We start from the raw sequence: 26,500 nt of genomic DNA on the forward strand, positions 1-26,500 counted from the left end.
GAAAGGAGGGATGGAGAAAGGAGGGATGAGAAAGGAGGGATGGAGAAAAGAGGGATGGGGAAAGGAGGGATGGGGAAAAGAGGGATGGGGAAAGGAGGGATAGGGAAAGGAGGGATGGGGAAAGGAGAGTTGGGGAAAGGAGGGATGGGGAAAGAAGGGATAGGGAAAGGAGGGATGGGGAAATGAGGGATGGTGAAAGGAGGGATGGGGAAATGAGGGTTGGGGAAAGGAGGGATGGGGAAAGGAGAGTTGGGGAAAGGAGGGATGGGGAAAGGAGGGATGGGGAAAGGAGGGTTGGGGAAAGGAGGGATGGGGAAAGGAGGGTTGGGGAAATGAGGGATGGGGAAAGGAGAGTTGGGGAAAGGAGGGATGGGGAAAGGAGAGTTGGGGAAAGGAGGGATGGGGAAAGGAGGGTTGGGGAAAGGAGGGATGGGGAAAGGAGAGTTGGGGAAAGGAGGGATGGGGAAAGGAGAGTTGGGGAAAGGAGGGATGGGGAAAGGAGGGATGGGGAAAGGAGGGATGGGGAAAGGAGGGATGGGGAAAGGAGGGATGAGAAAGGAGGGATGGGGAAAGGAGGGATGGGGAAAGGAGGGATGGGGAAAGGAGGGATGAGAAAAGAGGGATGGGGAAAGGAGGGATGGGGAAAGGAGGGATGAGAAAGGAGGGATGGGGAAAGGAGGGATGGGGAAAGGAGGGATGGGGAAAGGAGGGTTGGGGAAAGGAGGGATGGGGAATGGAGGGTTGGGGAAATGAGGGATGGGGAAAGGAGGGATGGGGAAAGGAGGGATGGGGAAAGGAGGGTTGGGGAAATGAGGGATGGGGAAAGGAGAGTTGGGGAAAGGAGGGATGGGGAGAGTTGGGGAAAGGAGGGATGGGGAAAGGAGGGATGGGGAAATGAGGGATGGGGAAAGGAGGGATGGGGAAAGGAGGGATGGGGAAAGGAGGGATGGGGAAAGGAGGGATGGGGAAAGGAGGGATGGGGAAAGGAGGGATGGGGAAAGGAGGGATGGGGAAAGGAGGGATGGGGAAAGGAGGGGGGATGGGGAAAGGAGGGATGGGGAAAGGAGGGATGGGGAAAGGAGGGTTGGGGAAATGAGGGATGGGGAAAGGAGGGATGGGGAAAGGAGGGTTGGGAAAATGAGGGATGGGGAAAGGAGGGATGGGGAAAGGAGGGTTGGGGAAATGAGGGATGGGGAAAGGAGGGATGGGGAAAGGAGGGATGGGGAAAGGAGGGTTGGGGAAAGGAGGGATGGGGAAAGGAGGGATGGGGAAAGGAGGGATGGGGAAAGGGATGGGAAAGGAGAGTGGGGAAAGGAGGGATGGGGAAAGGAGAGTTGGGGAAAGGAGGGATGGGGAAAGGAGGGATGGGGAAAGGAGAGTTGGGGAAAGGAGGGATGGGGAAAGGATGGTTGGGGAAAGGAGGGATGGGGAAAGGAGGGTTGGGGAAAGGAGGGTTGGGGAAAGGAGGGTTGGGGAAAGGAGGGATGGGGAAAGGAGGGATGGGGAAAGGAGGGATGGGGAAAGGAGAGTTGGGGAAAGGAGGGATGGGGAAAGGAGAGTTGGGGAAAGGAGGGATGGGGAAAGGAGGGGTGATGGGGAAAGGAGGGATGGGGAAATGAGGGATGGGGAAAGGAGAGTTGGGGAAAGGAGGGATGGGGAAAGGAGAGTTGGGGAAAGGAGGGATGGGGAAAGGAGGGATGGGGAAAGGAGAGTTGGGGAAAGGAGGGATGGGGAAAGGAGGGATGGGGAGAGGAGAGTTGGGGAAAGGAGGGATGGGGAAAGGAGAGTTGGGGAAAGGAGGGTTGGGGAAAGAAAGTCAAGGCCTGTTCAGATCAGGTGATGGCTGTTAGTAGGCCTATATATATGAAACAAGTTGTTTTGTACAGCCTCGTATATCATGTAACCCAAGCTGATTTTATAGTCTCCATATAACCCAACCTGGTCAGGCATTTTTTACATTTTGGTAATTTAGCTTACAGTTAGTGAAATAATCTTAAAATAGCTAGGTGAGACAACCACATATCACAGTCATAGTAAGTACATTTTTCCTCAGTAAAGTCAGCATCTTGCCAGGTCGCAATTGTAAATGAGAACTTGTTCTCAACTTACCTACCTGGTTAAATAAAGGTGAAATAAATAAATAAAAAAGTGCTGGTGTTAGTCCACGAAAGGTATTATATATACTATATTACCAAAAGTATGTGGACACCTGCTCATCTAACATCTTATTCCAAAATCATGGGCATTAATATGGAATTGGTCCCACCTTTGCTGCTATAACAGCCTCCACTCTTCTGGGAAGGCTTTCCACTAGATATTGGAACATTGCTGCGGGGACTTGCTTCCATTCAGCCATAAGAACATTTGTGATGTTGGGCACTGATGCTGGGCGATTAGGTATGGCTTGCAGTCTGCGTTCCAATTCATCCAAAATCTGTTCAATGGGGTTGAGGTCAGGGTTATTGTCATGCTGAAACAGGAAAGGGTCTTCCCCAAACTGCTGCCACAAAGTTGGAAAAACGAGTCTTCTAGAATGTCATTAGTATCTGTAGCTTTAAGACTTCCCTTCACTGGAACTAAGGTGCCTAGCCCAAACCATGAGAAACAGCCCCAGACCATTATACCTCCTCCACCAAACTTTACAGTTGGCACTATGCATTGGGGCATGTAGCATTCTCCTGGCATCCTCCAAACCTAGATTAGTCCATCAGACTGCCAGATAGTGAAGCGAGATTCATCACTCCAGGGAACGTGTTTCCACTGCTCCAGAGTCCGATGGCGGTGAGCTTTACACCACTCCAGCTGACAATTGGCATTGCGCATGGTGATCTTAGGCTTGTGTGCGGCTGCTCGGCCATGGAAACCCATTTCATGAAGCTCCCAACGAACAGTTCTTGTGCTGACTTTGCTTCCAGAGTCAGTTTGGAACTAGTGAGTGTTGTAACCGAGGACAGACAACTTTTACGCGCTACGTGCTTCAACACTCGGTGGTCCAGTTCTGTGAGCTTGTGTGACCTACCACTTCGCTGCTGAGTCGTTGTTGCCACTAGACATTTCCACTTCACAATAACAGCACTTACAGTTAACCAGGGCAGCTCTGGCAGGGCAGACATTTTACGAACTGGCTTGTTTGAAAGGTGGCATCCTATGACGGTGCCACATTGAAAGTCACTGAGCTCTTCAGTACGGCCATTCTACTGCCAATGTTTGTCTATGTAGATTGCATGGCTGTGTGCTCGATTTATACACAACAATGGGTGTGGCTGAAATAACCAAATTCACTCATTTGAAGGGGTGTCCACATATTTTTGTATATATAGTGTATATAGATGAATATGTGCTGTGGGATTATTTAAGATACTATTTGAAGAAGTAGGGTTTCAGATGTTTTCAGAAGATGGGCAGGGATTCTGCTGTCCTAGCTTCAGGGGGTAGCTGGTTCCTCCATTGTGGTGCCAGGACAGCTTGGACTGGGCTGAGTGGGAGCTTCCCTCCCATAGGGGTTGGAGTTCCAAGAGACCAGAGGTGGCAGAATGAAGTGCTCGGGTTGGGATGTAGGGTTTAAGCAGGCCTGTCAGACCCTATGGCTTTGACTGTGTAACTCAAGGCAGTGCCCCACTCATTACCCCACACTAGTCCACACCTCCTGACCTTTCAACCCTTGTCTCCCCCGGCAAATCTGCAGGACGGTGTCCAGGTGACAGAAAGTGGGAAGTTCCACATCGCCCCTGAGGGCTTCCTGGAGGTTAAGGACGTGGGTCTAGCCGACGGTGGACGCTACGAGTGTATCGCCCGCAACCCTATTGGCTACCAGTCCGCTAGCATGGTGCTCACCGTCCTAGGTAAGACACAGCTAGAGTATGCTAATCTAGGCTAACCCTAATTGTGGAGAACTACAGACATTGCAAGCTTTTGTTCCAGCCCTGCTCTAACACACCTGAATCAAATGTGTTTTTGCTGGGATAGAACCAAAGCCTGCACACACCCCACTCCTCACCGGACCAAGGCTTTGTGACCGCTGTAACACAGCTATTGTAACATCATAATTTGGGCCTACTCCTCAGCTCTAGCCCCAGTGTTGCTTATTTTCCTTGGCCTGCCTGCACGCTGTCTCGTAGCCGATGCTAGCTAGCGTGCCGACAGCGAACTGTGACCATGTTGGGTTGTTGTTGGACGGGTCTGCAGCCTACACATCAGACACTCAATTTTACATGGCACACTGTAGAACTTCACTACGCAGTCTGCCAGAAATGTGTTCTGTTCCTTCCAATCTGCGTTCTGTTCCCTCCAACAAAATAAATTGTACAATCACCAGGAATTCATCAAAAAAAAAATAATTTAAGAAATCTGTTCCCAAGTATTCTCATGAATACAAAAATAGACATGATCGTGTCTCAATGTAGTCATGAATCTAGTTGCCTACCCCTGATCTAGGTTATAATGCTACCTCATGCTGTCTTGAACATGGCACAACAGATGACATATGCAGTTGAAACATCTGATTTCAGTTTATGGCAAATTATTGCTTTATTATCAGTGTTAGTTGATTTTACGACTGTCTTTGAAAGCAGTGCCTATCTGTTTGCAGTGCCTCCAGTAAGTAGACAAGGGGACACCTTTGTGACGTCGTCTATTGAAGAGGCCATCCGCAACGTGGACAGTGCCATCGAATCCACCAGGAGGCATCTGTTTGATGGGTAAGTCAAATGCCCTTTTAGTCAGCGGGTTGGAATCAGGCTTATGAATCTAAGCTTTGTTGCATTATCATTTCTGAACTCTTATCTTGAGTCATGTTTTGTGTGTAAGCTCTTTGAACTGATGTGGTTAACAGGAGCATGTTTCTATATGCACGCGCGCGTGCGCTCAAACACTCACACACACGCACACACACACACGCACGCACACACACGCACACACACGCACACACACGCACACACACACACACCCAGCTAGCCAGCCAGCCAGCTAGCTAGGGATTTCTAGCTCTGTTCTAATGACATGCCCAGATAGTGAACCTGCCTCTGGGCCCCCAGAGCTAAGTGGCTTCACAGGCTTGTGTGTTTATGCTCTATAACTGGCGCATCCACTAAAGGTCTTCTCACAGCCTGAGGACTTGGATTGCAATGCTCCGTCCGATGTGTCATCATCACTATATATGACTAGAATATCAAACATTCTTCATTTGGATCCTCTAAATACTATATATTCTTTGTAATACAAATAAATACTTATTTTTTTGTAATACTACATTCTGAATTTCTTTGTAATACTACATACTGAATTTCTTTGTAATACTACATACTGAATTTCTTTGTATTACTAAATTTTGATATCTTTCTTTGTAATACTACATACTGTATTTCTTTGTAATACTACATATTTGGGGTGGCAGGGTAGCCTAGTGGTTAGAGCGTTGGACTGGTAACCAAAAGGTTGCAAGTTCAAGTCCCTGAGCTGACAAGGTACAAATCTGTTGTTCTGCCCCTGAACAGGCAGTTAACCCACTGTTCCTAGGCCATCATTGAAAATAAGAATTTGTTCTTAACTGACTTGCCTAGTAAAATAAAGGTAAAAAAAATTAAAATTCTTTATTTCTTTGCAATAATGCATACTGTATTTCTTTGTAATACTACATACTGTATTTCTTTGTAATACTACATATTTCTTTATTTCTTTGTAATACTACATACTGTATTTCTTTGTAATACTACATATTTATTTATTTATTTATTTATTTATTTGTAATAATGCATACTGTATTACTTTGTAATTCTACATACTGTATTTCTTTGTAATAATGCATACTGTATTTCTTGTAATTCTAAATACTGTATTTCTTTGTAATAATGCATACTGTATTTCTTGTAATACTACATACTGTATTTCTTTGTAATAGTACATACTGTATGCGTGCATGTGTGTTTGTGTGTTTGTATGTCTGTGTGTGTCATGGTTTATAAATGACACTTTCAAAGCAATTCATAAATAACAGTGTAGTTGTTGGGATGGCGTCAAAGGATGTGATGCCCATATAAGGAAGTGAAGTTGGTTAAGAGAATGTGCATGTTGAAGTTTTACTGCCTGCTCATGTCATTTGGGTCAGGAGGGATGTTTCATCATTCAATACTGGTAGACACATTAGAGTTGTTGTAACTGCCAAGAAAACATTAGAAATCTAATCATGATCACATTTCTCTCTCTAAGCACCCCTCTTCGGTCCCTCTCTCTAACCCCTCCCTTCCCCTCCATCTCTCTCTCTGTAGTAACCCTCGTACCCCTGGAGAGTTGCTGGCCCTATTTCGTTACCCCAGGGACCCCTACACAGTGGGGCAGGCCAGGGCGGGGGAGATCTTCGAACAAACCCTGCTCCTCATCCAGAACCACGTCAACCAGGGCCTCATGGTCGACACCAACGGCACAGGTGAGACAGCAGAAAGCCAGTACTGTGGGATAGAGAGGACATACTGTATAAGGCTTTGATTGAGTTATGAGTTAGCAGACTTTCTATGTAATGTGAACGTATGGAAGTGAGGAGGACATGCCAATGCCCCAATCCACAAACATTCAATGGGTTACTTCAGTTGGATGTTTTAAACATCTCTGGCTGTAGATAGATGTTTATGACATCTGTATGACATGTTCCTCTCATTCTGACCCATTTGACTGGATGCTCATAAAGGGTTTTACTACCGATACTTCATGCCTAATATGGTCTGTGGTCACGGGTGAAAGCCATCCCAGATTTGAAAAGAGCAATGTGTCCAATGACCGAAACAAGGGGACTGGTCCCCCATATTTAGGATTTATATGAGACAGAGAGACAGAGAGACAGAGAGACAGAGAGAGAGACAGAGAGAGAGACAGAGAGACAGAGACACAGAGAGAGACAGAGAGATAGACAGAGAGACACAGAGAGAGAGACAGAGAGAGACAAAGAGAGACAAAGAGAGACAGAGAGAGACACAGAGAGACAGAGAGACAGAGAGAGAGAGAGAGGAAAGGCTCAGTGTTTTCACTGGTTATGACAACAGTCAAGTGTTCATTGTTACACCGGGCCCTAACATTTGCACGTCAGCAAAAATAATGTAGCCTGTTTGGTTTATGTCTATGTGACCTGGGACACCCTCTCCACCCACACACTGCTACCCCGAAGGTTGTGTATGGCTGGATCAATTCTGTGAATGACCAGAGGGTAGAGGTGGAAGGGTGGGATTCGGGGGGGAGATGGGAGTGTTGGTGATGTTTCATCAGCCAGCTGAATTCGGACGAGAAGTCTCACTTCTCCCCATTGAGTTGAGTTACACAAAGCACCTCACACATCACACAAACACACACAGTGAGCTGTAACACAGGAGCTGTCTAGTTTCCCAGGGAGTCAGCGCATGTCAGAGGAACACTCTTTGCCCTCAAGATGCAGGTCTACATTCCCAGGGCAAACATTAGCAGCCTACATGCTCCTCTGTTAGGTGGAACTATATTGATATAGTGGTGTAGTACACAGCCCCGTGCTTGTTTCCTCTGTATGTGGCCTTATACAGTACACCATAAAGTACACCTCCTGTCCCTCCCTTCGTCCCCAGCATTCCGCTACAATGACCTGGTGTCCCCTCACTTCCTGGATGTGATCGCCAACCTGTCAGGCTGCACGGCCCACCGCCGCTTCAACAACTGTTCTGACATCTGCTTCCACCAGAAGTACCGCAGCCACGACGGCACCTGCAACAACCTGCAGCACCCCATGTGGGGCGCCTCCCTCACCGCCTTCCAACGCCTCCTCAAGTCAGTCTACGACAACGGCTTCAACCTGCCACATGGCGCCAGTAGCCGCCATCCCAACGGCCACGCCCTGCCTCTGCCCCGCCTCGTTTCCACCACCATGATCGGCACGGAGACCATCACCCCAGATGACCACTACACCCACATGCTCATGCAGTGGGGACAGTTCCTGGACCATGATCTAGATTCCACAGTTGCCGCCCTCAGCCAATCACGTTTCTCAGACGGCCAGCTGTGTACCAACGTGTGCACCAATGACCCTCCCTGCTTCCCCATCCAGTTCCCCCCGGGGGACCCTCGGCAGGCGCGCAGCGGGGCACGCTGCATGTTCTTTGTGCGTTCCAGTCCCGTGTGCGGTAGCGGCATGACATCACTCCTCATGAACAGCGTGTTTCCACGGGAACAGATCAACCAGCTGACATCGTACATCGACGCGTCCAACGTGTACGGCAGCTCACGCCACGAGTCAGAGGAGGTCCGCGACCTGGCCAGTCAGAGGGGACTGCTGAGGCAGGGCATCGTCCAGCGCTCTGGGAAGCCACTGCTACCCTTCGCCACGGGGCCCCCTACAGAGTGTATGAGGGATGAGAATGAGAGCCCCATTCCCTGCTTCCTGGCTGGAGACCACAGGGCCAACGAGCAGCTGGGTCTGACAGCCATGCACACCGTGTGGTTCAGGGAACACAACCGCGTGGCTACAGAGCTGCTCCGACTCAACCCACACTGGGACGGAGACACTATCTACCACGAGGCAAGGAAGATAGTTGGCGCACAGATGCAGCACATCACCTACAACCACTGGCTGCCCAAGGTAAGGACTACTCTACTATATAGATCTATTACTCTCTCATACTCTAACCAAGGTAAGTACTACTCTACCATATAGATCTAGTAATCTCTCATACTATAACCAAGGTAAGGACTACTCTACTATATAGATCTAGTACTCTCTCATACTCTAACCAAGGACTACTCTACTATATAGATCTAACCAATGTTCCTGTGAAAGGTCTTCAGATTGATGAAAGGTGCTGTCTCTGTAAATGATTATTATTGGTGATGATGATGATGATGATGATGATGATGGTCACCCCCTGCCTCAGATCATGGGTGACGCGGGGATGAAGCTGATTGGCGACTACCACGGCTACAACCCCAACCTCAACGCCGGCATCCTAAATGCCTTCGCCACGGCTGCCTTCCGCTTCGGACACACCCTCATCAACCCCATCCTGTACCGGCTGGACGAGCACTTCCAGCCCATCCCCCAGGGCCACATCTCCCTGCACCGTGCCTTCTTCTCCCCCTTCCGCATTGTCAATGAGGGGGGCATCGACCCCCTACTGCGGGGCCTGTTCGGCGTGGCAGGGAAGATGCGCGTGTCGACCCAGCTGCTGAACACGGAGCTGACGGAAAGGCTGTTCTCCATGGCCCACTCCGTGGCGCTGGACCTGGCCGCCATGAACATCCAGAGAGGAAGGGATCATGGGATACCGCCCTACAACGACTACCGGACCTTCTGTAACCTGACCTCGGCACAGAGCTTTGACGACCTGAGGAACGAGATCCAGAACCCCCAAGTTAGGGAGAAGCTGCAGAGGTGCAAACCAGGTTTTAGCTATCAATCATTTGCAGACACACTTGAACTGTGGCTCCATTGGGGTTGAGTTACAGTGCTGTGACTGTCTGTATGTCTATTCCTATCTCTCCAGGCTATACGGCACTCCCCTGAACATTGACCTGTTCCCTGCTCTGATGGCTGAGGACCTGGTTCCTGGGAGCCGGCTGGGACCCACCCTCATGTGTCTGCTGGCTGCCCAGTTCAAACGCCTTAGAGATGGGGACCGGTGAGCTCACATCCCCTCAGCTACAAATTCTTGTCAAATTAATTATGCTCATCATCAACACATTTTTTAGGAGAGAGAGAGAGAGAGAGAGAGAGAGAGAGAGAGAGAGAGAGAGAGAGAGAGAGAGAGAGAGAGAGAGAGAGAGAGTGTAGGTTTTGTCTATATGGTGTGGGTTTACATGTAACCCTCCATCCTCTCCTCCTGGGTTGTGCTTCCAGGTTCTGGTATGAGAACCCAGGTGTATTCAACCCGGCCCAGCTGACCCAGCTGAAGCAGGCATCTCTGACAAGGGTGCTGTGTGACAACGGTGACAACATCACTCGTATCCAGCAAGACGTGTTCAGCGTGGCACAGCTGCCCCACGGATATGGCAGCTGTGACGACGTCCCCAACATTGACCTGCGCATGTGGCAGGACTGCTGCGAAGGTAGGTAATATAGAATATAAAACACACATTCATTCTGTCTTAAATTACTCCTTATTCCTTAAATAGTGCACTACTTTTTGTCACAGACATAGAGTATTGTCTTTCTATATGCCTTTGGTGAAATCAAATCAAATTCATTTATATAGCCCTTCGTACATCAGCTGATATCTCAAAGTGCTGTACAGAAACCCAGCCTAAAACCCCAAGCAGCAAGTAATGCAGGTGCAGAAGCACGGTGGCCAGGAAAAATTCCCTAGAAAGGCCAAAACCTAGGAAGAAACCTAGAGAGGAACCAGGCTATGAGGGGTGGCCAGTCCTCTTCTGGGTGTGCCGGGTGGAGATTATAACAGAACATGGCCAAGATGTTCAAATGTTCATAAATGACCAGCATGGTCAAATAATAATAATCACAGTAGTTGTCGAGGGTGCAGCAAGTCCGCACTTCAGGAGTAAATGTCAGTTGGCTTTTCATAGCCGATCATTAAGAGTATCTCTACCACTCCTGCGGTCTCTAGAGATTTGAAAACAGGAAGTCTGGGACGGGTAGCACGTCCGGTGAACAGGTCAGGATTCCATAGCCGCAGGCAGAACAGTTGAAACTGGAGCAGCAGCATGGCCAGGTGGACTGGGGACAGCAAGGAGTCATCATGCCAGGTAGTCCTGAGGCATGGTCCTAGGGCTCAGGTCCTCTGAGAGAGAGAAAGAAAGAGAGAAAGAGAGAATTAGAGAGAGCATACTTAAATTCACACAGGATACCGGATAAGGCAGGAGAAGTACTCCAGATATAACAAACTGACCCTAGCCCCCAACACATAAACTACTGCAGCATAAATACTGAAGGCTGAGACAGGAGGGGTCAGGAGACACTGTGGCCCCATCCAATGATATCCCCAGACAGGGCTAAACAGGAAGGATATTACCCAACCCACTTTGCCAAAGCACAGCCCCCACACCACTGGGGAGATATCTTCAACCACCAACTTACTATCCTGAGACAAGGCCGAGTATAGCCCACAAAGATCTCCACTACAGCACACCCCAATGGGGGTCGCCAACCCAGACAGGAAGATCACATCAGTGACTCAACCCACTCAAGTGACGCACCCCTCCTAGGGACGGCATGAAAGAGCCCCAGTAAGCCAGTGACTCAGCCCCTGTAATAGGGTTAGAGGCAGAGAATCCCAGTGGAAAGAGGGGAACCGGCCAGGCAGACACAGCAAGGGCGGATCGTTACTCCAGAGCCTTTCCGTTCACCTTCACACTCCTGGGCCAGACTACACTCATTCATATGACGCACTGAAGAGATGAGTCTTCAGTAAAGACTTAAAGGTTGAGACCGAGTCTGCGTCTCTAACATGGGTAGGCAGACCATTCCATAAAAATGGAGCTCTATAGGAGAAAGCCCTGCCTCCAGCTGTTTGCTTAGAAATTCTAGGGACAATTAGGAGGCCTGTGTCTTGTGACCGTAGCGTGTGTAGATATGTACGGCAGGACCAAATCAGAGAAATAGGTAGGAGCAAGCCCATGTAATGCTTTGTAGGTTAGCAGTAAAACCTTGAAATCAGCCCTTGCCTTAACAGGAAGCCAGTGTAGGGACGCTAGCACTGGAGTAATATGATCAAATTTTTTGGTTCTAGTCAGGATTCTAGCAGCCATATTTAGCACTAACTGAAGTTTATTTAGTGCTTTATCTGGGTAGCTGGAAAGTAGAGCATTGCAGTAGTCTAACTTAGTAACAAAAGCATGGATTCATTTTTCTGCATCATTTTTGGACAGATAGTTTCTGATTTTTGCAATGTTACGTAGTTGGAAAAAAGCTGTCCTTAAAACAGTCTTGATATGTTCGTCAAAAGAAAGATCAGGGTCCAGAGTAACGCCGAGGTCTTCACAGTTTTATTTGAGACGACTGTACAACCATTAAGATTAATTGTCAGATTCAACAGAAGATCTCTTTGTTTCATGGGACCTAGAACAGGTATCTCTGTTTTGTCCGAGTTTAAAAGTAGAAAGTTTTCTTTTTTTAACTAGGCAAGTCAGTTAAGAATAAAGAACAAGGTCTTATTTTCAATGACGGCCTGTTCAGGGGCAGAACGACAGCTTTGTACTTTGTCAGCTCGGGGGTTTGAACTTGCAACCTGCCGGTTACTCGTCCAGCACTCTAACCATTAGGCTACCCTGCCATCCACTTCCTTATGTCTGAAACACAGGCTTCTAGTGAGGGCAATTCTGGGGCTTCACCATGTTTCATTAAAATGTACAGCTGTGTGTCATCCGTATAGCAGTGAAAGTTAACATTATGTTTTCGAATGACATCCCCAAGAGGTAAAATGTATAGTGAAAAGAATAGTGGTCCTAAAACGGAACCTTGAGGAACACAAATGTACAGTTGATTTGTCAGAGGACAAACCATTCACAGAGACAAACTGATATATTTCCGACAGATAAGATCTAAACCAGGCCAGAACTTGTCCGTGTAGACCAATTTGGGTTTCCAATCTCTCCAAAAGAATTTGGTGATCAATGTTATCAAAAGCAGCACTAAGGTCTAGGAGCACGGGGACAGATGCACAGCCTCGGTCTGATGCCATTAAAAGGTCAATTACCACCTTCACAAGTGCAGTCTCAGTGCTATGATGGGGTCTAAAACCAGACTGAAGCATTTCGTATACTTTTTTGGCTTCAGGAAGGCAGTGAGTTGCTGCGCAACAGCTTTTTCAAAAATGTTTGAGAGGAATGGAAGATTCGATATACAGTGCCTTGCGAAAGTATTCGGCCCCCTTGAACTTTGCGACCTTTTGCCACATTTCAGGCTTCAAACATAAAGATATAAAACTGTATTTTTTGTGAAGAATCAACAACAAGTGGGACACAATCATGAAGTGGAACGACATTTATTAGATATTTCAAACTTTTTTAACAAATCAAAAACTGAAAAATTGGGCGTGCAAAATTATTCAGCCCCCTTAAGTTAATACATTGTAGCGCCACCTTTTGCTGCGATTACAGCTGTAAGTCGCTTGGGGTATGTCTCTATCAGTTTTGCACATTGAGAGACTGAAATTTTTTCCCATTCCTCCTTGCAAAACAGCTCGAGCTCAGTGAGGTTGGATGGAGAGCATTTGTGAACAGCAGTTTTCAGTTCTTTCCACAGATTCTCGATTGGATTTGCCTGCATTTGCCTGCATGTGAAAACAACAAACCCAGATAAGATAGGACAGAGATTAAATAATACAAATGTCTTCAGGCTTTGTCTCATCACAGTGAAAAGGGCCATTGACTAGCTAAATTGGATCCCCAGTTGTGGCTGTATAGGTTAGGGTGTGGCTATAATTGGAATTGATTAGTGGGTCAAGAATGTACCTTTGATCAACATTACCATAATTGCCATGGTTTATTTTTCAGATTTTGGTAGTGTGTTTGTCTTGAGAGATATATGTAATCAGCTACCTGCTCTACTGTTCCCTGCTACCTTCTGACCCCAGCCTCCTGGCACTACCCTCTGATCCCAGACTCCTAGTACTACCCTCTGATCCCAGACTCCTAGTACTACCGTCTGACCCCAGACTTCTGGTACTACCCTCTGACCCCAGCTTCCTGTTACTACCCTCTGACCCCAGCTTCCTGTTACTACCCTCTGACCCCAGACTCCTGGTACTAGCCTCTGACCCAAGCCTCCTGGTGCTACCCTCTGACCCCAGACTCCTGGTACTACCCTCTGACCCCAGACTCCTGGTACTACCGTCTGACCCCAGCCTCCTGGTACTACCCTCTGACCCCAGCTTCCTGGTACTACCCTCTGACCCCAGACTTCTGGTACTACCCTCTGACCCCAGCTTCCTGGTACTACCCTCTGACCCCAGACTCCAGGTACTGCCCTCTGACCCCAGACTCCTGGTACTACTGCCTGACCCCAGCCTCCTGGTACTACCCTCTGACCCCAGCCTCCTGGAACTACCCTCTGACCCCAGCCTCCTGGTACTACCCTCTGACCCCAGCCTCCAGGTACTGCCCTCTGACCCCAGACTCCTGGTACTACTGCCTGACCCCAGCCTCCTGGTACTACCCTCTGACCCCAGCCTCCTGGTACTACCCTCTGACCCCAGCCTCCTGGTACTACCCTCTGACCCCAGACTCTTGGTTCATGACCAGGCTTTTTAAGATATTACCATGTGATTGTAAGGGTTACATATTATATTGAGAGTTAGCCCTGATGTTGTACATTCCATCCCAGGGTTCCATTGACTAACCCAGCAGTACATGACTGGGATGACAGTAGGTATGAGTATGAGGGCTTTCAGTGGGGGTTTGTCTCGCCCCATCTACTAACATATATTATTTGGTTAGCATGTCGTCACATGTGTGAGCAGCGCAACCAATTCACCAATTTATTGAATTACCTGGGACACTTCTCTTCAGCCAAAGCATAGGCTAGTAGATATGCTATTGGAAATTGTTGGAAAGTTGGAATTGGTATCTGGGGGTGCAGGAGAGGTTTTGGTTTTTGGAGAGCAGCTGAATTTTCCCTCCAACAAACCCCTGAGTGGATGACTCTGAGCCACTTATTCTGGGTGGCTGGGTGAGAATACAGGGCTTCTGTGAGCAGCTTACACATATTAAGCTATTTACTCCCTACTGGAACCTTTGAATGTTTTAGATGATGTCATGATGTACACTGAGTAGGCATTCAGGGACTTTTGAGTTGAAAGAGTTTGTATTCAGGTGGATACGGGGGTGAAGTGGAGAGGTCTGGGGGTGTACTCACCCTACTTTCACCCCACTCTCCCTCCACCCTCAACTGTTGCCTCATGCTTGTGACATTAATATTGGTAAATTGGTTATTCATCAAGTACAATTAAATATAGTGAAATATAAGTGAGGTATGTTTTATTCAAAATTAGCCTTGGACAATGGCCAACTAGATTCACTAGTCCTTGCTATGAGCTCAGATAATGTCTCTTGAGAACATAATGATTTTGTGATTTACATTTACGACTGTGGTCTCTTATCCTTAGATGATTGCTTTCCTTTTTTCCTCTTGGCTCTGACCCTGAGTTCACTCAGCCTTCACAAATGAACATGGGAAAAGCTAATAAAAAGTGAATATCCTGTCAGTGGAGAGGGTCAGATGGGGAGAGAGTCAGAGGAGAAGAGGGTCAGATGGGGAGAGGGTCAGAGGAGAAGAGGGTCAGATGGGGAGAGGGTCAGAGGAGAAGAGGGTCAGATGGGGAGAGGGTCAGAGGAGAAGAGGGTCAGATGGGGAGAGAGTCAGAGGAGAAGAGGGTCAGACGTGGAGAGGGTCAGAGAGAAGAGGGTCAGACATGGAGAGGGTCAGAGAGAAGAGGGTCAGACGTGGAGAGGGTCAGAGAGAAGAGGGTCAGATGGGGAGAGAGTCAGAGGAGAAGAGGGTCAGATGGGGAGAGGGTCAGAGGAGAAGAGGGTCAGATGGGGAGAGAGTCAGAGGAGAAGAGGGTCAGACGTGGAGAGGGTCAGAGAGAAGAGGGTCAGACATGGAGAGGGTCAGAGAGAAGAGGGTCAGACGTGGAGAGGGTCAGAGAGAAGAGGGTCAGATGGGGAGAGAGTCAGAGGAGAAGAGGGTCAGATGTGGAGAGGGTCAGAGGAGAAGAGGGTCAGACGTGGAGGGGGTCAGATGTGGAGAGGGTCAGAGGAGAAGAGGGTCAGACGTGGAGAGGGTCAGAGAGAAGAGGGTCGGACGTGGAGAGGGTCAGAGAAGAGGGTCAGACATGTAGAGGGTCAGATGTGGAAAGGGTCAGAGGAGAAGAGGGGCAGACGTGGAGAGGGTCAGAGTAGAAGAGGGTCAGAGGTGGAGAGGGTCAGAGGGTCAGAGTAGGGGGGGCAGAGGTGGAGAGATTCAGACTTGAAGAGGGTCAGATGTGGAGAGTATCAGATGTGGAGAGGGACAGAAGAGAAGAGGGTCAGAGTAGAAGAGGTCAGAGGTGGAGAGGGTCAGAGTAGGGGGGGCAGAGGTGGAGAGATTCAGACTTGGAGAGGGTCAGACATAGAGAGGGTCAGACATATGGATGGTCACAGGTGGAGAGGGTCAGATGTGGAGAGGGTCAGACTTGGAAAGGGTCAGAGTAGAAGAGGGTCAGATGTGGAGAGGATCAGAGGAGAAGAGGATAGAGTTATGCTCTGGTTTCTGTGTGTGTGTGTGTGTGTGTGTGTGTGTGTGTGTGTGTGTGTGTGTGTGTGTGTGTGTGTGTGTGTGTGTGTGTGTGTGTGTGTGTGTGTGTGTGTGTGACAAGACAAACTGTAGACAGTGTGTGTGTGCGTGTGTTTGTGTCTTTCTCTTCATGCATGTGAATGAGGGAGAGTTTTGTTTTTGATAAATAAGTATTTTATAGCTGAGGTTTTTTTTCATGTTATATGTGTTTTATAGCTTTTGTTTATCATCACCCCAACCTGAGAATCTCCCACAGTGTACGTTACAGCCCACATAATTACAGGACCTCAATTACAGGGCCTCTCTGTGTAACTGGTTTCTGTCAGGGGGTTTATTGCTCCTCTATTATAAGGAGGGTGTGAGCATCTTGGGGGCAAAGTAGATGGTGTTGGCTTAGAAAAGGATTATTGACAACATGTAAATAATATTTTGTCTCCAAATGTATTGAAAACATAAATGCATTTTCACAATAAGCACTTGTTGTCTCTCAAATACATTGCTGTAGTTGTTAGCTAGCTGGTACATTTTTGCCAATTTATCATAGATGTGGTATAAGTCAAAACACCTCAAAACAAGACAAGGTATCAAAAACAAGATAGAACGAGCTGAAACAAACCACCTACGATTCCCCACATGGCAGCCTCTGGTCATTGTGGCTAGCTATCTGACTATTCAGAATCACAACACAGGGCCTTCTACCCTTGCAATGCATGTTCATCATTTTCATGACGTTACCAGGGAAACCGTCTATATGGTGTGTGGATGTGTGGGAGGCTGGCGTCTTGGTAGACCTGCTCTTAGATAAGCTCTTTGAAGTGTGTTGAAAGGGGACCTGAAGATGAAGTGGTGTGTGTTCAGGGCAGATCCCCACCTACCACCACACTGTACCAAGGTGTGAGTGAGAGACTGTCAGCAGAGCTCCAGCAGTACTCACCAGCATCACTGGTCACGTCACAGATAAGACTGCACAGGGCATGGGCCCAGAGCTTTAATTCATTCATCTTTATGTAATCTGAGTTTCCTGATTTGCCCCATTGTTTAAGTTGTGATTTGTTGTACCCCCAGACTGCAGAACCAAGGGTCAGTTCAATGCCCTGTCCTACCACTTCAGAGGGCGCAGATCAGTGGACCAGAGCTCTGCAGAGGAGAAGCCTGCCGCCAACAGCATACAGAGGAACAGCAGGTACCTCCGGCTACATTAAGTTCCTTGAATGTGATAACCATTCTGCGTCATAGCTAACGACTGTGGTGACTACAAGTATTATAACTCACCAAGTTATGCTATAAAACATAAGGTTGTATTTTGGGATGTGTTTTCTTATATTTCAGCCCAGGTGAAGGCACTCCTGAAAATCTTGTGAATGTCTCTCTCACCTGGCAACAAAGCATTGAACCCTCGCTGAATGACTTCCAAGACTTTGTGGTGGACATGCAGAAGACTATCACAGGTTTACGGAAGCAGGTGAGAACAGTCGTATACCACATAAGGCTAGATCTGTTGAGTTTGTCCATTAAGAAGTGTTACCCCAGTCTCATTCCGTCTGCTCATCACACCTTGAAATAGCAACACCAGTCTTGTTGGATAGTGATTTGAGTGCTTCATTACATCCTTCCTCTACACTGCAAGCCCAGTCATATTCAGCGCAGGCTCTTACACTTAGAACCTATGCAGAACATTGGAGAATCCAGACACTATTAGCCGGTATTGTATGTGCCCAGATTGAAGAAGATATGCTGCCTGATAGTATAGGATTTTAGCATGTAGCACACTGGCTAACATGGCTTTGATTATTTATTTTTTTACCTTTATTTTACTAGGCAAGTCAGTTAAGAACAAATTCTTATTTTCAATGACGGCCTGGGTGGGTTAACTGTCAGTTCAGGGGCAGAACGACAGATTTGTACCTTGTCAGCTTGGGGATCCGAACTTGCCACCTTTCGGTTACTAGTCCAACGCTCTAGGCTACCCTGCCCGCCCCAGGGTTAAAGTGAAACTTACAGCGTTTTAACTACTTTGGCAGATATGAAACAAACAGACAGTCAAAATATCAGTAAAAAATATATACTCAGTTCATGCAAAAAAAATACTTTATAAGAGATTTTTTTAAAAGCTTAATTTTTTACTCCAAATTCCATTGTTGGCCGAATAGAGGGATGCAGTTCGATGCATGATTAAAATAATTCACCAATACATTTCTTGGTAGTTCCTGCTTTCAGGTTATAAATTACAGCTGGCCTGGTACATTGTTTGCTTCCTCTACCCACTCAGGATGCACTGTTTCAGTTTCAATTACTCTTGATTTTGGACAAAAACGGACAAATGTAACTAAGGCTGGGAATGTCAATACAATCAAACTAGCAATGATCACAAGTCTGTCATTACATGGCTAATAGACTAGCGTATCTATTCATGTAGCTATTTATTTAGCGAAAAACACGGACCCAAACGTTAGTTAACTAGCTAGCTGCTGGGAGAATGTCATGTCAGTGGACGAGTGGCCAGCTTTCTACCCTCATATCGTGTGTTTTTTTTGTGTGGCTACAGTTAGAGATTCAGGTGTCATTTGGTCATCAAGCAAGGAATGTGGATCGCTTTGCTAGCTAGCTAGCTAGCTATGCTGAACTTGACCCACAGTTAGCATGCATATTTCTTAGTTGTCAATCAAATGTATTTGCATCAATTCAATGGGCGGACGGGCAGGCAGTTCTCATTCAATTGCCAAAACGCGGGTTGAGACAAGCATGCATTGGCAGGCGAGCTGCAGAAGGGCGAGTGGGCTACTATTCCCCATCGTTTATCAGCGCAATTCTGATGGTCAACTACAAGCTGAAAATGTTTGAGAGTGTTTGTCTACTGTTCCCTCGTTAGATTTTAGCTCATCTGTCTCTGGCTAACATTAGTTGTTGATCTTAAGGAGGGAAAGACACCTGTTCATGGTGGTTGGATCAATAGGACTGTAAAGTTCCTAAATGTATGTGGACTCACGTGGTATTTACGTATTCGCAGAAATCCATTCAGGTGTATTTTGTGACTTTTGGCGAATGTGTTCTATTGGTCTAAAGTCACGCTGTTGCTACTGTCTGTAAACACACAGTCCAGTTCAAAGTGAATGACCGCCGACCCGTGTGGCAAATGACTTATTTGCATATAAGCTCTTATTGGCTAAGGCGCACCGGTCTGTGTAGAGTTGTCCACAAACCTACACATTTTTATTATGCCTTGATCACACCGAGAGCGTCGTTGCGCTGTGGTACACCAGAAGTACATTCATTTCCAATGGAACTCTGCATTTGCCTTGCAGCATTGCGTTACAGAGGCAGTTGTTGTGCGTTCTGTGCATACGTTGGGGTGTGTCAAACGTATGCATCAAAACGTATGCATCAAATCGTATGCGTAGGCGGTTTGACAGAAATGATAGCAGAAGGTGAATGTTGAACTTTTGTTGCACACATATCCAGATGATGCTGCGTACCATTTTGCACAACGATGCTGTGGGTTTGATCGAGACGATATGTTTTATTTACTGCAGTGACTATTCATTGTCCAAACACACACACTGCCGCTTTCCCACTATATACGTATTGCTATAGAATTTTCACAAATGTGTTACTGTCTGTCATTCCCAAATATTCTATGAAAGTATGAAAATGTGAAAATGACCATATCTAAGCATCAGAAAATGGCGTCATATTTTTTCCTGGGGGTTTATATGAACAGATTTTTACAAGATTTCATGTTGCTAAAACACTGTCAGTTCCACTTTAAGTTGTAAGTGGGACAGATGATTTAAATAGACTGGGCCCTGTTCCCTGCCCTTGGCCCCTCTGTGTGCTGCCTGGGTCTTTGAAGGGGGGGTATTTATTGTAAGTGGATGGTTAAATAAAACTGCCCCAGGTCTAGCTTGTTCGCGTGACTCGCATTACAGGAAAGACGTTTGGCTGTGGGTGTGTGTGTGTACGTTCTGGGGAGGGGGGGGGGTTGCTTTGGGCTTTATTTTTGTGTGTTGCTCTGGGCTTTAGTTAGCAGAGGGGTGCTACCTCCTGTCCTTAGCCTCCATTAACCCCTCCTGTCTGTCTGCAGATTAAAAGACTTGAAGCTCGTCTGAGTAAGACAGACTGCACTGATGCGGAGGGTCGTGAGCGATCGGACGGAGAAAGGTGGAAGAAGGATCCCTGCTCCACATGCGAGTGCAGAGTATGTACCCCCCCCCCCCCTCCACACACATGCATACACTCCCCTACGTATTTATTTGCATAGTGAAGCTGTAACTTTTAATTCGGCTCTATACTCCAGCATCTTAGATTTGAGATCCAAAATGTTTCATATGAAGCGAAAGTACAGAAAGGGTTTTTTAATACAGTATCTGTTTAACCATTTAGAAATGAAATCACTTCATGTATCTAGTCCCACCATTTGAAAGTGTGATAAGTATTTGAACAAATTCACTTATACATGTACAGTTGAAGTCGGAAGTTTACATACACTTAGGACCACTCCACAAATTTCTTGTTAACAAACTATGGTTTTGGCAAGTTGGTTAGGACATCTCTTTGTGCATGACACAAGTTATTTTTCCAACAATTGTTTACAGACAGATTATTTCACAATTCCTGTGAATCAGAAGTTTACAAACACTAAGTTGACTGTGCCTTTAAACAGCTTGGAAAAATTCCAGAAAAGGATGTCATGGCTTTAGAAGCTTCTGATAGGCTAATTGATATAACTTGAGTTAATTAGAGGTGTACCTGTGGATGTATTTCAAGGCCTAACTTCAAACTCAGTGCCTCTTTGCTTGACTCATGGGAAAATCATAAGAAATCAGCCAAGTCCTCAGAAACAAAATTGTAGACCTACACAAGTCTGGTTCATCCTTGGGAGCAATTTCCAAATCCTGAAGGTACCGAGTTCATCTGTACAAACAATAGTACACAAGTATAAACACGATGGGACCACGCAGCCGTCATACCACTTAGGAAGGAGACGCGTTCTGTCTCCCAGAGATGAACGTCCCCTGGTGCAAAAAGTGCAAATCAATCCCAGAACAACAGCAAAGGACCTTTTGAGATGCTGGAGGAAACAGGTACAAAAGTATCTATATCCACAGTAAAACGAGTTCTATATCGACATAACCTGAAAGGCCGCTCAGCAAGGAAGGAACCAGTGCTCCAAAACCACCATAAAAAGCCAGACTACGGTTTGCAACTGCACATGGGGACAAAGATTGTACTTTTTAGAGAAATGTCCTCTGGACTGATGAAAGAAAATAGAACTGTTTGGCCATAATGACCATCGTTATGTTTGGAGGAAAAAGGGGGAGGCTTACAAGCCGAAAAACACCAACCCAACCGTGAAGCATTGGGGTGGCAGCATCATGTTGTGGGGGTACTTTGCTGCAGGAGGGACTGATGCACTTCACAAAATTGATGGCATCATTAGGTAGGAAAATTATGTGGATATATTGAAGCAACATCTCAAGACATCAGTTAAAGCTTGGTCGCAAATAGGTCTTCCATTACTTCCAAAGTTTTGTTCCAAAGTTTACTTCCAAAGTTGTAAAATGGCTTAAGGACAACAAAGTCAAGGTATTGGAATGGCCATCACAAAGCCCTGACCTCAACCCTATAGAAAATGTGTGGGCTGAACTGAAAAAGCGTGTGCAAGCAAGGAAGCCTACAAACCTGACTCAGTTACACCAGCTCTGTCAGGAGGAATGGGCCAAAATTCACCCAACTTATTGTGGAAAGCTTGTGGAAGGCTACCTGAAACGTTTGACCCAAGTTAAACAATTTAAAGGCAATGCTTACAAATACTAATTGAGTGTATGTAAACTTCTGACCCACTGGGATTGTGATGAAAGAATAAAAGCTGAAATAAATCATTCTCTCTACTATTATTCTGACATTTCACATTCTTAAAATAAAGTTTTTACTAGGATTAAATGTCAGGAATTGTGAAAACTGACTTTAAATGTATTTGACTAAGGTATATGTAAACTTCCGACTTCAACTGTATGTGTATTAAAGTAGTCAAAAGTTAAGGATTTGGTCCCATATTCCTAGCACGCAATGACTACATGAAGCTTGTGCCTCTACTAACTTGATGTACATGTCCATACAGATCACACACACATGTACAGACCACACACAGACTTGCACAACCACAGTCTATTCACCACTGTCTCCTCAACACGCACACAGTGCAAAGTGTACAGTATATTCACTTCTCACATTCACACCCAGCTTATCAGGCCTGTTTGCCATTAGCGGGCTCTTTTCACACCTTTCCACACTGCCTGGAGGCAGGCGAGACCCATGTACAGTGTGTCACTTTTCAGCTTGACTGATTCTTTTCACCTCTTTATCTTCATGAATCTCCAGTCTCTCACTTTTCCAACTGCTAGCAGAGAGCAAGGTTTATCATGCCAAAGCTGACGACCCCCCTCTCTCTTTCTGTCTTTCTTTCTTTCTTTCCCTCCCTCTCTTTCCTCCCCACTCCCTCCCTCCCTCCCTCCAGGATGCCCAGGTGACGTGCTTCATGGAGTCGTGTCCTCCGACGGTGGAGTGCCAGGAGCCTGTGAAGCTGAAAGGATTGTGCTGCCCCGTGTGTCTCAACCAAGGAGAGGGAGCAGCCAGTAACAGCCAGACCCAGACAGGGAGCAAGGCACTGGGTAGCCCTCATCACGTATAACCCTCAGGGGCCCCGTGCCCTAGTGTCTGACACACACACATACACACACAGAAGGAGAGACCCTGACGGTGCGCTTACCTAACAGCCACCGGCACCCAATTGCCTCGTTTTTTAAATCGTTTTTAGAAAAATCATAATTTGTATTATTTTGTTATTTTGATTGTCATGTCCCCATAGCCAACGAACTGCCTGAGGCTTGGTTTCAAATCCACTGGCAACAGGAGAGCAGTCACTATGGATGTGCTTCCTTCTGGAAGGATGAATGGATGGATGAATATTTGGATGGATGGACAGATGGAAAACCCCCCTTCCTCACTCAGGGGCCTCCCATACAGGGCCTCAGATAGAGGTCTCTGATCTGAAGTGTTACCTCACCACTGCATTTGAAGGCCCCACAAAGTGGCTGAAACAAATTTGTTGTGAAAAGAGGAGGAAATGGCACTGCAGCCATTAGATCGACCATGGGTCGGCCATGTTGTCTCAAAACGCTTTCTCAGGTGAGAGATGCCGAAAAACTGGTGCTAATTTTCCCCTTTGTCTTAACGATTTAGTCACTAAATACAACCCTTCAAAGTATTATTATTATTATTATTATGTTTTACAATATGCAAAGCAACAAATATACACTCGTTATGTGCCTTTTGTTCTTAAAAAAAATCACATTTGAGACATTTTATGTACTAAATTACTTCTGCTTTTCAAAATGTGTCTGGTGCTTTATATCATATTATGAATATGTATTTCCCTTTTGTATCACCTGCTAACATATGAAGATAATGTGAAGCCCTACAAAAACCTTTTACAATTCAAAGATGTCTACTGATTTTTTACCTTGTTATCACATCTGTCTTCAATGGCAACTGTTGGTGAACTAAATAACATCTGGTATTTAGATATGTTATCTCCTCTCCTCAAGGCAATGTCAAACTTTTACAAACTTGAGGGGTGTTGGTTGGAGTTGGGGCTTGGGGTTGGGTTGGAAGGGGAGATGTTACTATTTGGCTCAACCGCTCTTCACTAGAAGGCATAATCATTTTAATGTCATGCTTTTTCACACTCCATGTTGTTAAAGCAGTGAAAGGCCATTTGTTACCACTGTAGAGATGTAGTCATTTTTGTCCCAACGTTTTCAGTGTTCGCCCCCTCTTTCAGTGCCTACTGCTAACCTACCACAGCAGTACTCTGTCCTACCCCTAGTGTCCCGTCTACCCCTCTCTCCAGCATTAGCCCATACTCACACATAGACATTAAAGGACTGCAGCCATACCTCCCTAACTATCTCGTGCTCTCATAACCGAACCCACAGCTTCTCAGCTCCAGTTTACTGAAGGACACTCACTCACATGCATTCCTTTCCTCCTTCCCAAGCACTCAGCCCATATGATGTAACTATTCTCCTCTGTGTGCTGGAGAGCTGTGTGTGTGTGACCGATCACCAGGTCTCTGTAGTTTTAATGCAGGTGAGAAACGTTGCCTGGCTCTCATCTCTTAGGTTCATAGGAGACGATGGATATGGAGGTGAGGTGACATCATTTGGCCGGGTGTGTGAAGCGCAGACGTCTACCTCTCTGAACCCCATTCCTCTCTAATGCAAGCCAGATGGGAGGGGAGGGTGGAATGGGAGATGGTGTCAATCAAATATCTGGTGCTGCTTTATTTTCTGGAGGCTCCCTACTGTTACAAATAAGCCAACAGAGTGTTTCCCATTGACGGACACACACACACACACACACACACACACACACACACACACACACACACACACACACACACACACTCACAGGCCCATCAATCAGATACAAGTATGTACAGTATGCTGTTGGGGTTTGGGGTTTCTCCAAGAATGTCAAGGCAATCATGTAGTTGTGGTGGAGCTCAATAGCAATGTTGGCACATTGGTATCATACCACATGGAATACATGCTGCATTATGCATTGTAGACCCTTCCTTTCTCCTCCCTCTACTTTCCTCTGTAGTACCTTGGCTTTTACTCCTGCGTGTGTGTGTGTGTGTGTGTGTGTGTGTGTGTGTGTGTGTGTGTGTGTGTGTGTGTGTGTGTGTGTGTGTGTGTGTGTGTGTGTGTGTGTGTGTGTGTGTGTGTGTGTGTGTGTGTGTGTGTGTGTGTGTGTGTGTGTGTGTGTGTGTGTGTGCATGCAACCCCAGGTTTGGCTCCCATTGCACTGTGATCTCACTTCCTCTGCATCGCTGGTTGTCATGTCATCTTCAGCCATGTTGTAATGAGTACCTTTCGACTTTTTTTAAATGTTCATTCTGACCCTCATGTTACTGGTCTCCCCTTTGTTCCCCAAACCCCCCACTGTCACCAGAATGCACTGCTCTGCAAGACTGAACATGCTTTACCTACACTGTCCCAAAGTGAGTGGTCAAAGTGGATACCTATCTGACAATTGTATTGTAAGGTTGCCAAAGAATTGTTTGCACTGTAATGTATGCCTCTCAACAATAATAAAAAATAGGCCACATTTGAAATACAACCGCCATGTTTGTTTCTGTTATTTCCCTGGTGGGTGCTGCTACTCTCTGTCGATACGTTCCCAAACAGTGGTATGGGGTAAACATGTACAATACTGCCTCGTGTAAAGAAGATTGATGATAGAGTTGCATGTCTTAAGGCCTGATCCAGTCTTTGCCCAATGCAATCCATCCTGTACTGTACTATGTAGCCATTCCTAGTCAGTTGTAATTAGGCTTTTAGACGTGAATGAAGAACACGAGAGTCATGTTTGATGAATACCTGTTGTAGTGGAAACCCTATCCCCTGTGTAACTACGGGAGATCTGTCTGTCTGTCTGTGAGTGTCTGTGTTGTGGCACTGTGGGGTTAAATATAACTATATTACTAATTAGAGAATGGCTGTGTTTTTATTTCTCTCGTTAATTAGTCTCTAGAATTGTTATGGTTTGGGAACCACCAATGTCTTTGGTTGCCTCATCTGGAGGGCCAATAGTTGTTCCTGATCATGTGACCTGACCAGGAAAAACTCCAGACCCTAGTTATAACCTGTAATAATATAAGTTCTAGAGATGTTCCTTTGTCGGAGCTAACAATCCCTTTTGAAACCTGATGTAATTATAGATATCATCACATCCTCATCATAGTTTGTCAATTGTTCTCTCTGCATTTGTCTGGTGCACAGATGTTCTGTTTTCATGACGTACCATGAGTGTTGTAAACAGACCAACAAGCATCAGAAAGCTCCTTTAAACAGGAGGCAGCTGTTGTTTACTGAATGACTTCTCCATTGATCATCAAACATTAGTAACATTGTCCATAGATCATCATCTTCCCATCGGTGCTCTTGAATCAAATCAAATCAAATGTATTTATAAAGCCCTTCGTACATCAGCTGATATCTCAAAGTGCTGTACAGAAACCCAGCCTAAAACCCCAAGCAGCAAGCAATGCAGGTATAGAAGCACGGTGGCTAGGAAAAATACCCTAGAAAGGCCAAAACCTAGGAAGAAACCTAGTGAGGAACCAGGCTATGAGGGGTGGCCAGTCCTCTTCTGGCTGTGCCGGGTGGAGATTATAACAGAACATGGCCAAGATGTTCAAATGTT

The 26,500-nt window shown here is 46.4% G+C and overlaps 1 protein-coding gene across 2 annotated transcripts in view; it reads left to right on the top strand.

The window, feature by feature from the left end:
• LOC135508362 (peroxidasin-like) overlaps positions 1-25,414 on the top strand; it is an 84,870-nt gene extending 59,456 nt beyond the window's left edge. For both annotated transcript variants that reach the window (XM_064928490.1, XM_064928491.1), the window contains 11 exons: positions 3,686-3,842; positions 4,589-4,697; positions 6,264-6,421; positions 7,581-8,587; positions 8,880-9,376; positions 9,489-9,623; positions 9,842-10,050; positions 17,297-17,414; positions 17,561-17,693; positions 20,313-20,426; positions 22,746-25,414. In XM_064928490.1, coding sequence (XP_064784562.1) covers positions 3,686-3,842; positions 4,589-4,697; positions 6,264-6,421; positions 7,581-8,587; positions 8,880-9,376; positions 9,489-9,623; positions 9,842-10,050; positions 17,297-17,414; positions 17,561-17,693; positions 20,313-20,426; positions 22,746-22,919 — 2,811 coding nt within the window. In that variant the 3' untranslated portion in view covers positions 22,920-25,414. The remainder of the gene's footprint in view (positions 1-3,685; positions 3,843-4,588; positions 4,698-6,263; positions 6,422-7,580; positions 8,588-8,879; positions 9,377-9,488; positions 9,624-9,841; positions 10,051-17,296; positions 17,415-17,560; positions 17,694-20,312; positions 20,427-22,745) is intronic.
• Positions 25,415-26,500: the final 1,086 nt, after the last annotated feature.

This window comes from Oncorhynchus masou, chromosome 21, assembly GCF_036934945.1.
Source record: "Oncorhynchus masou masou isolate Uvic2021 chromosome 21, UVic_Omas_1.1, whole genome shotgun sequence".
Classification (NCBI taxonomy): Eukaryota; Metazoa; Chordata; class Actinopteri; order Salmoniformes; family Salmonidae; genus Oncorhynchus; species Oncorhynchus masou.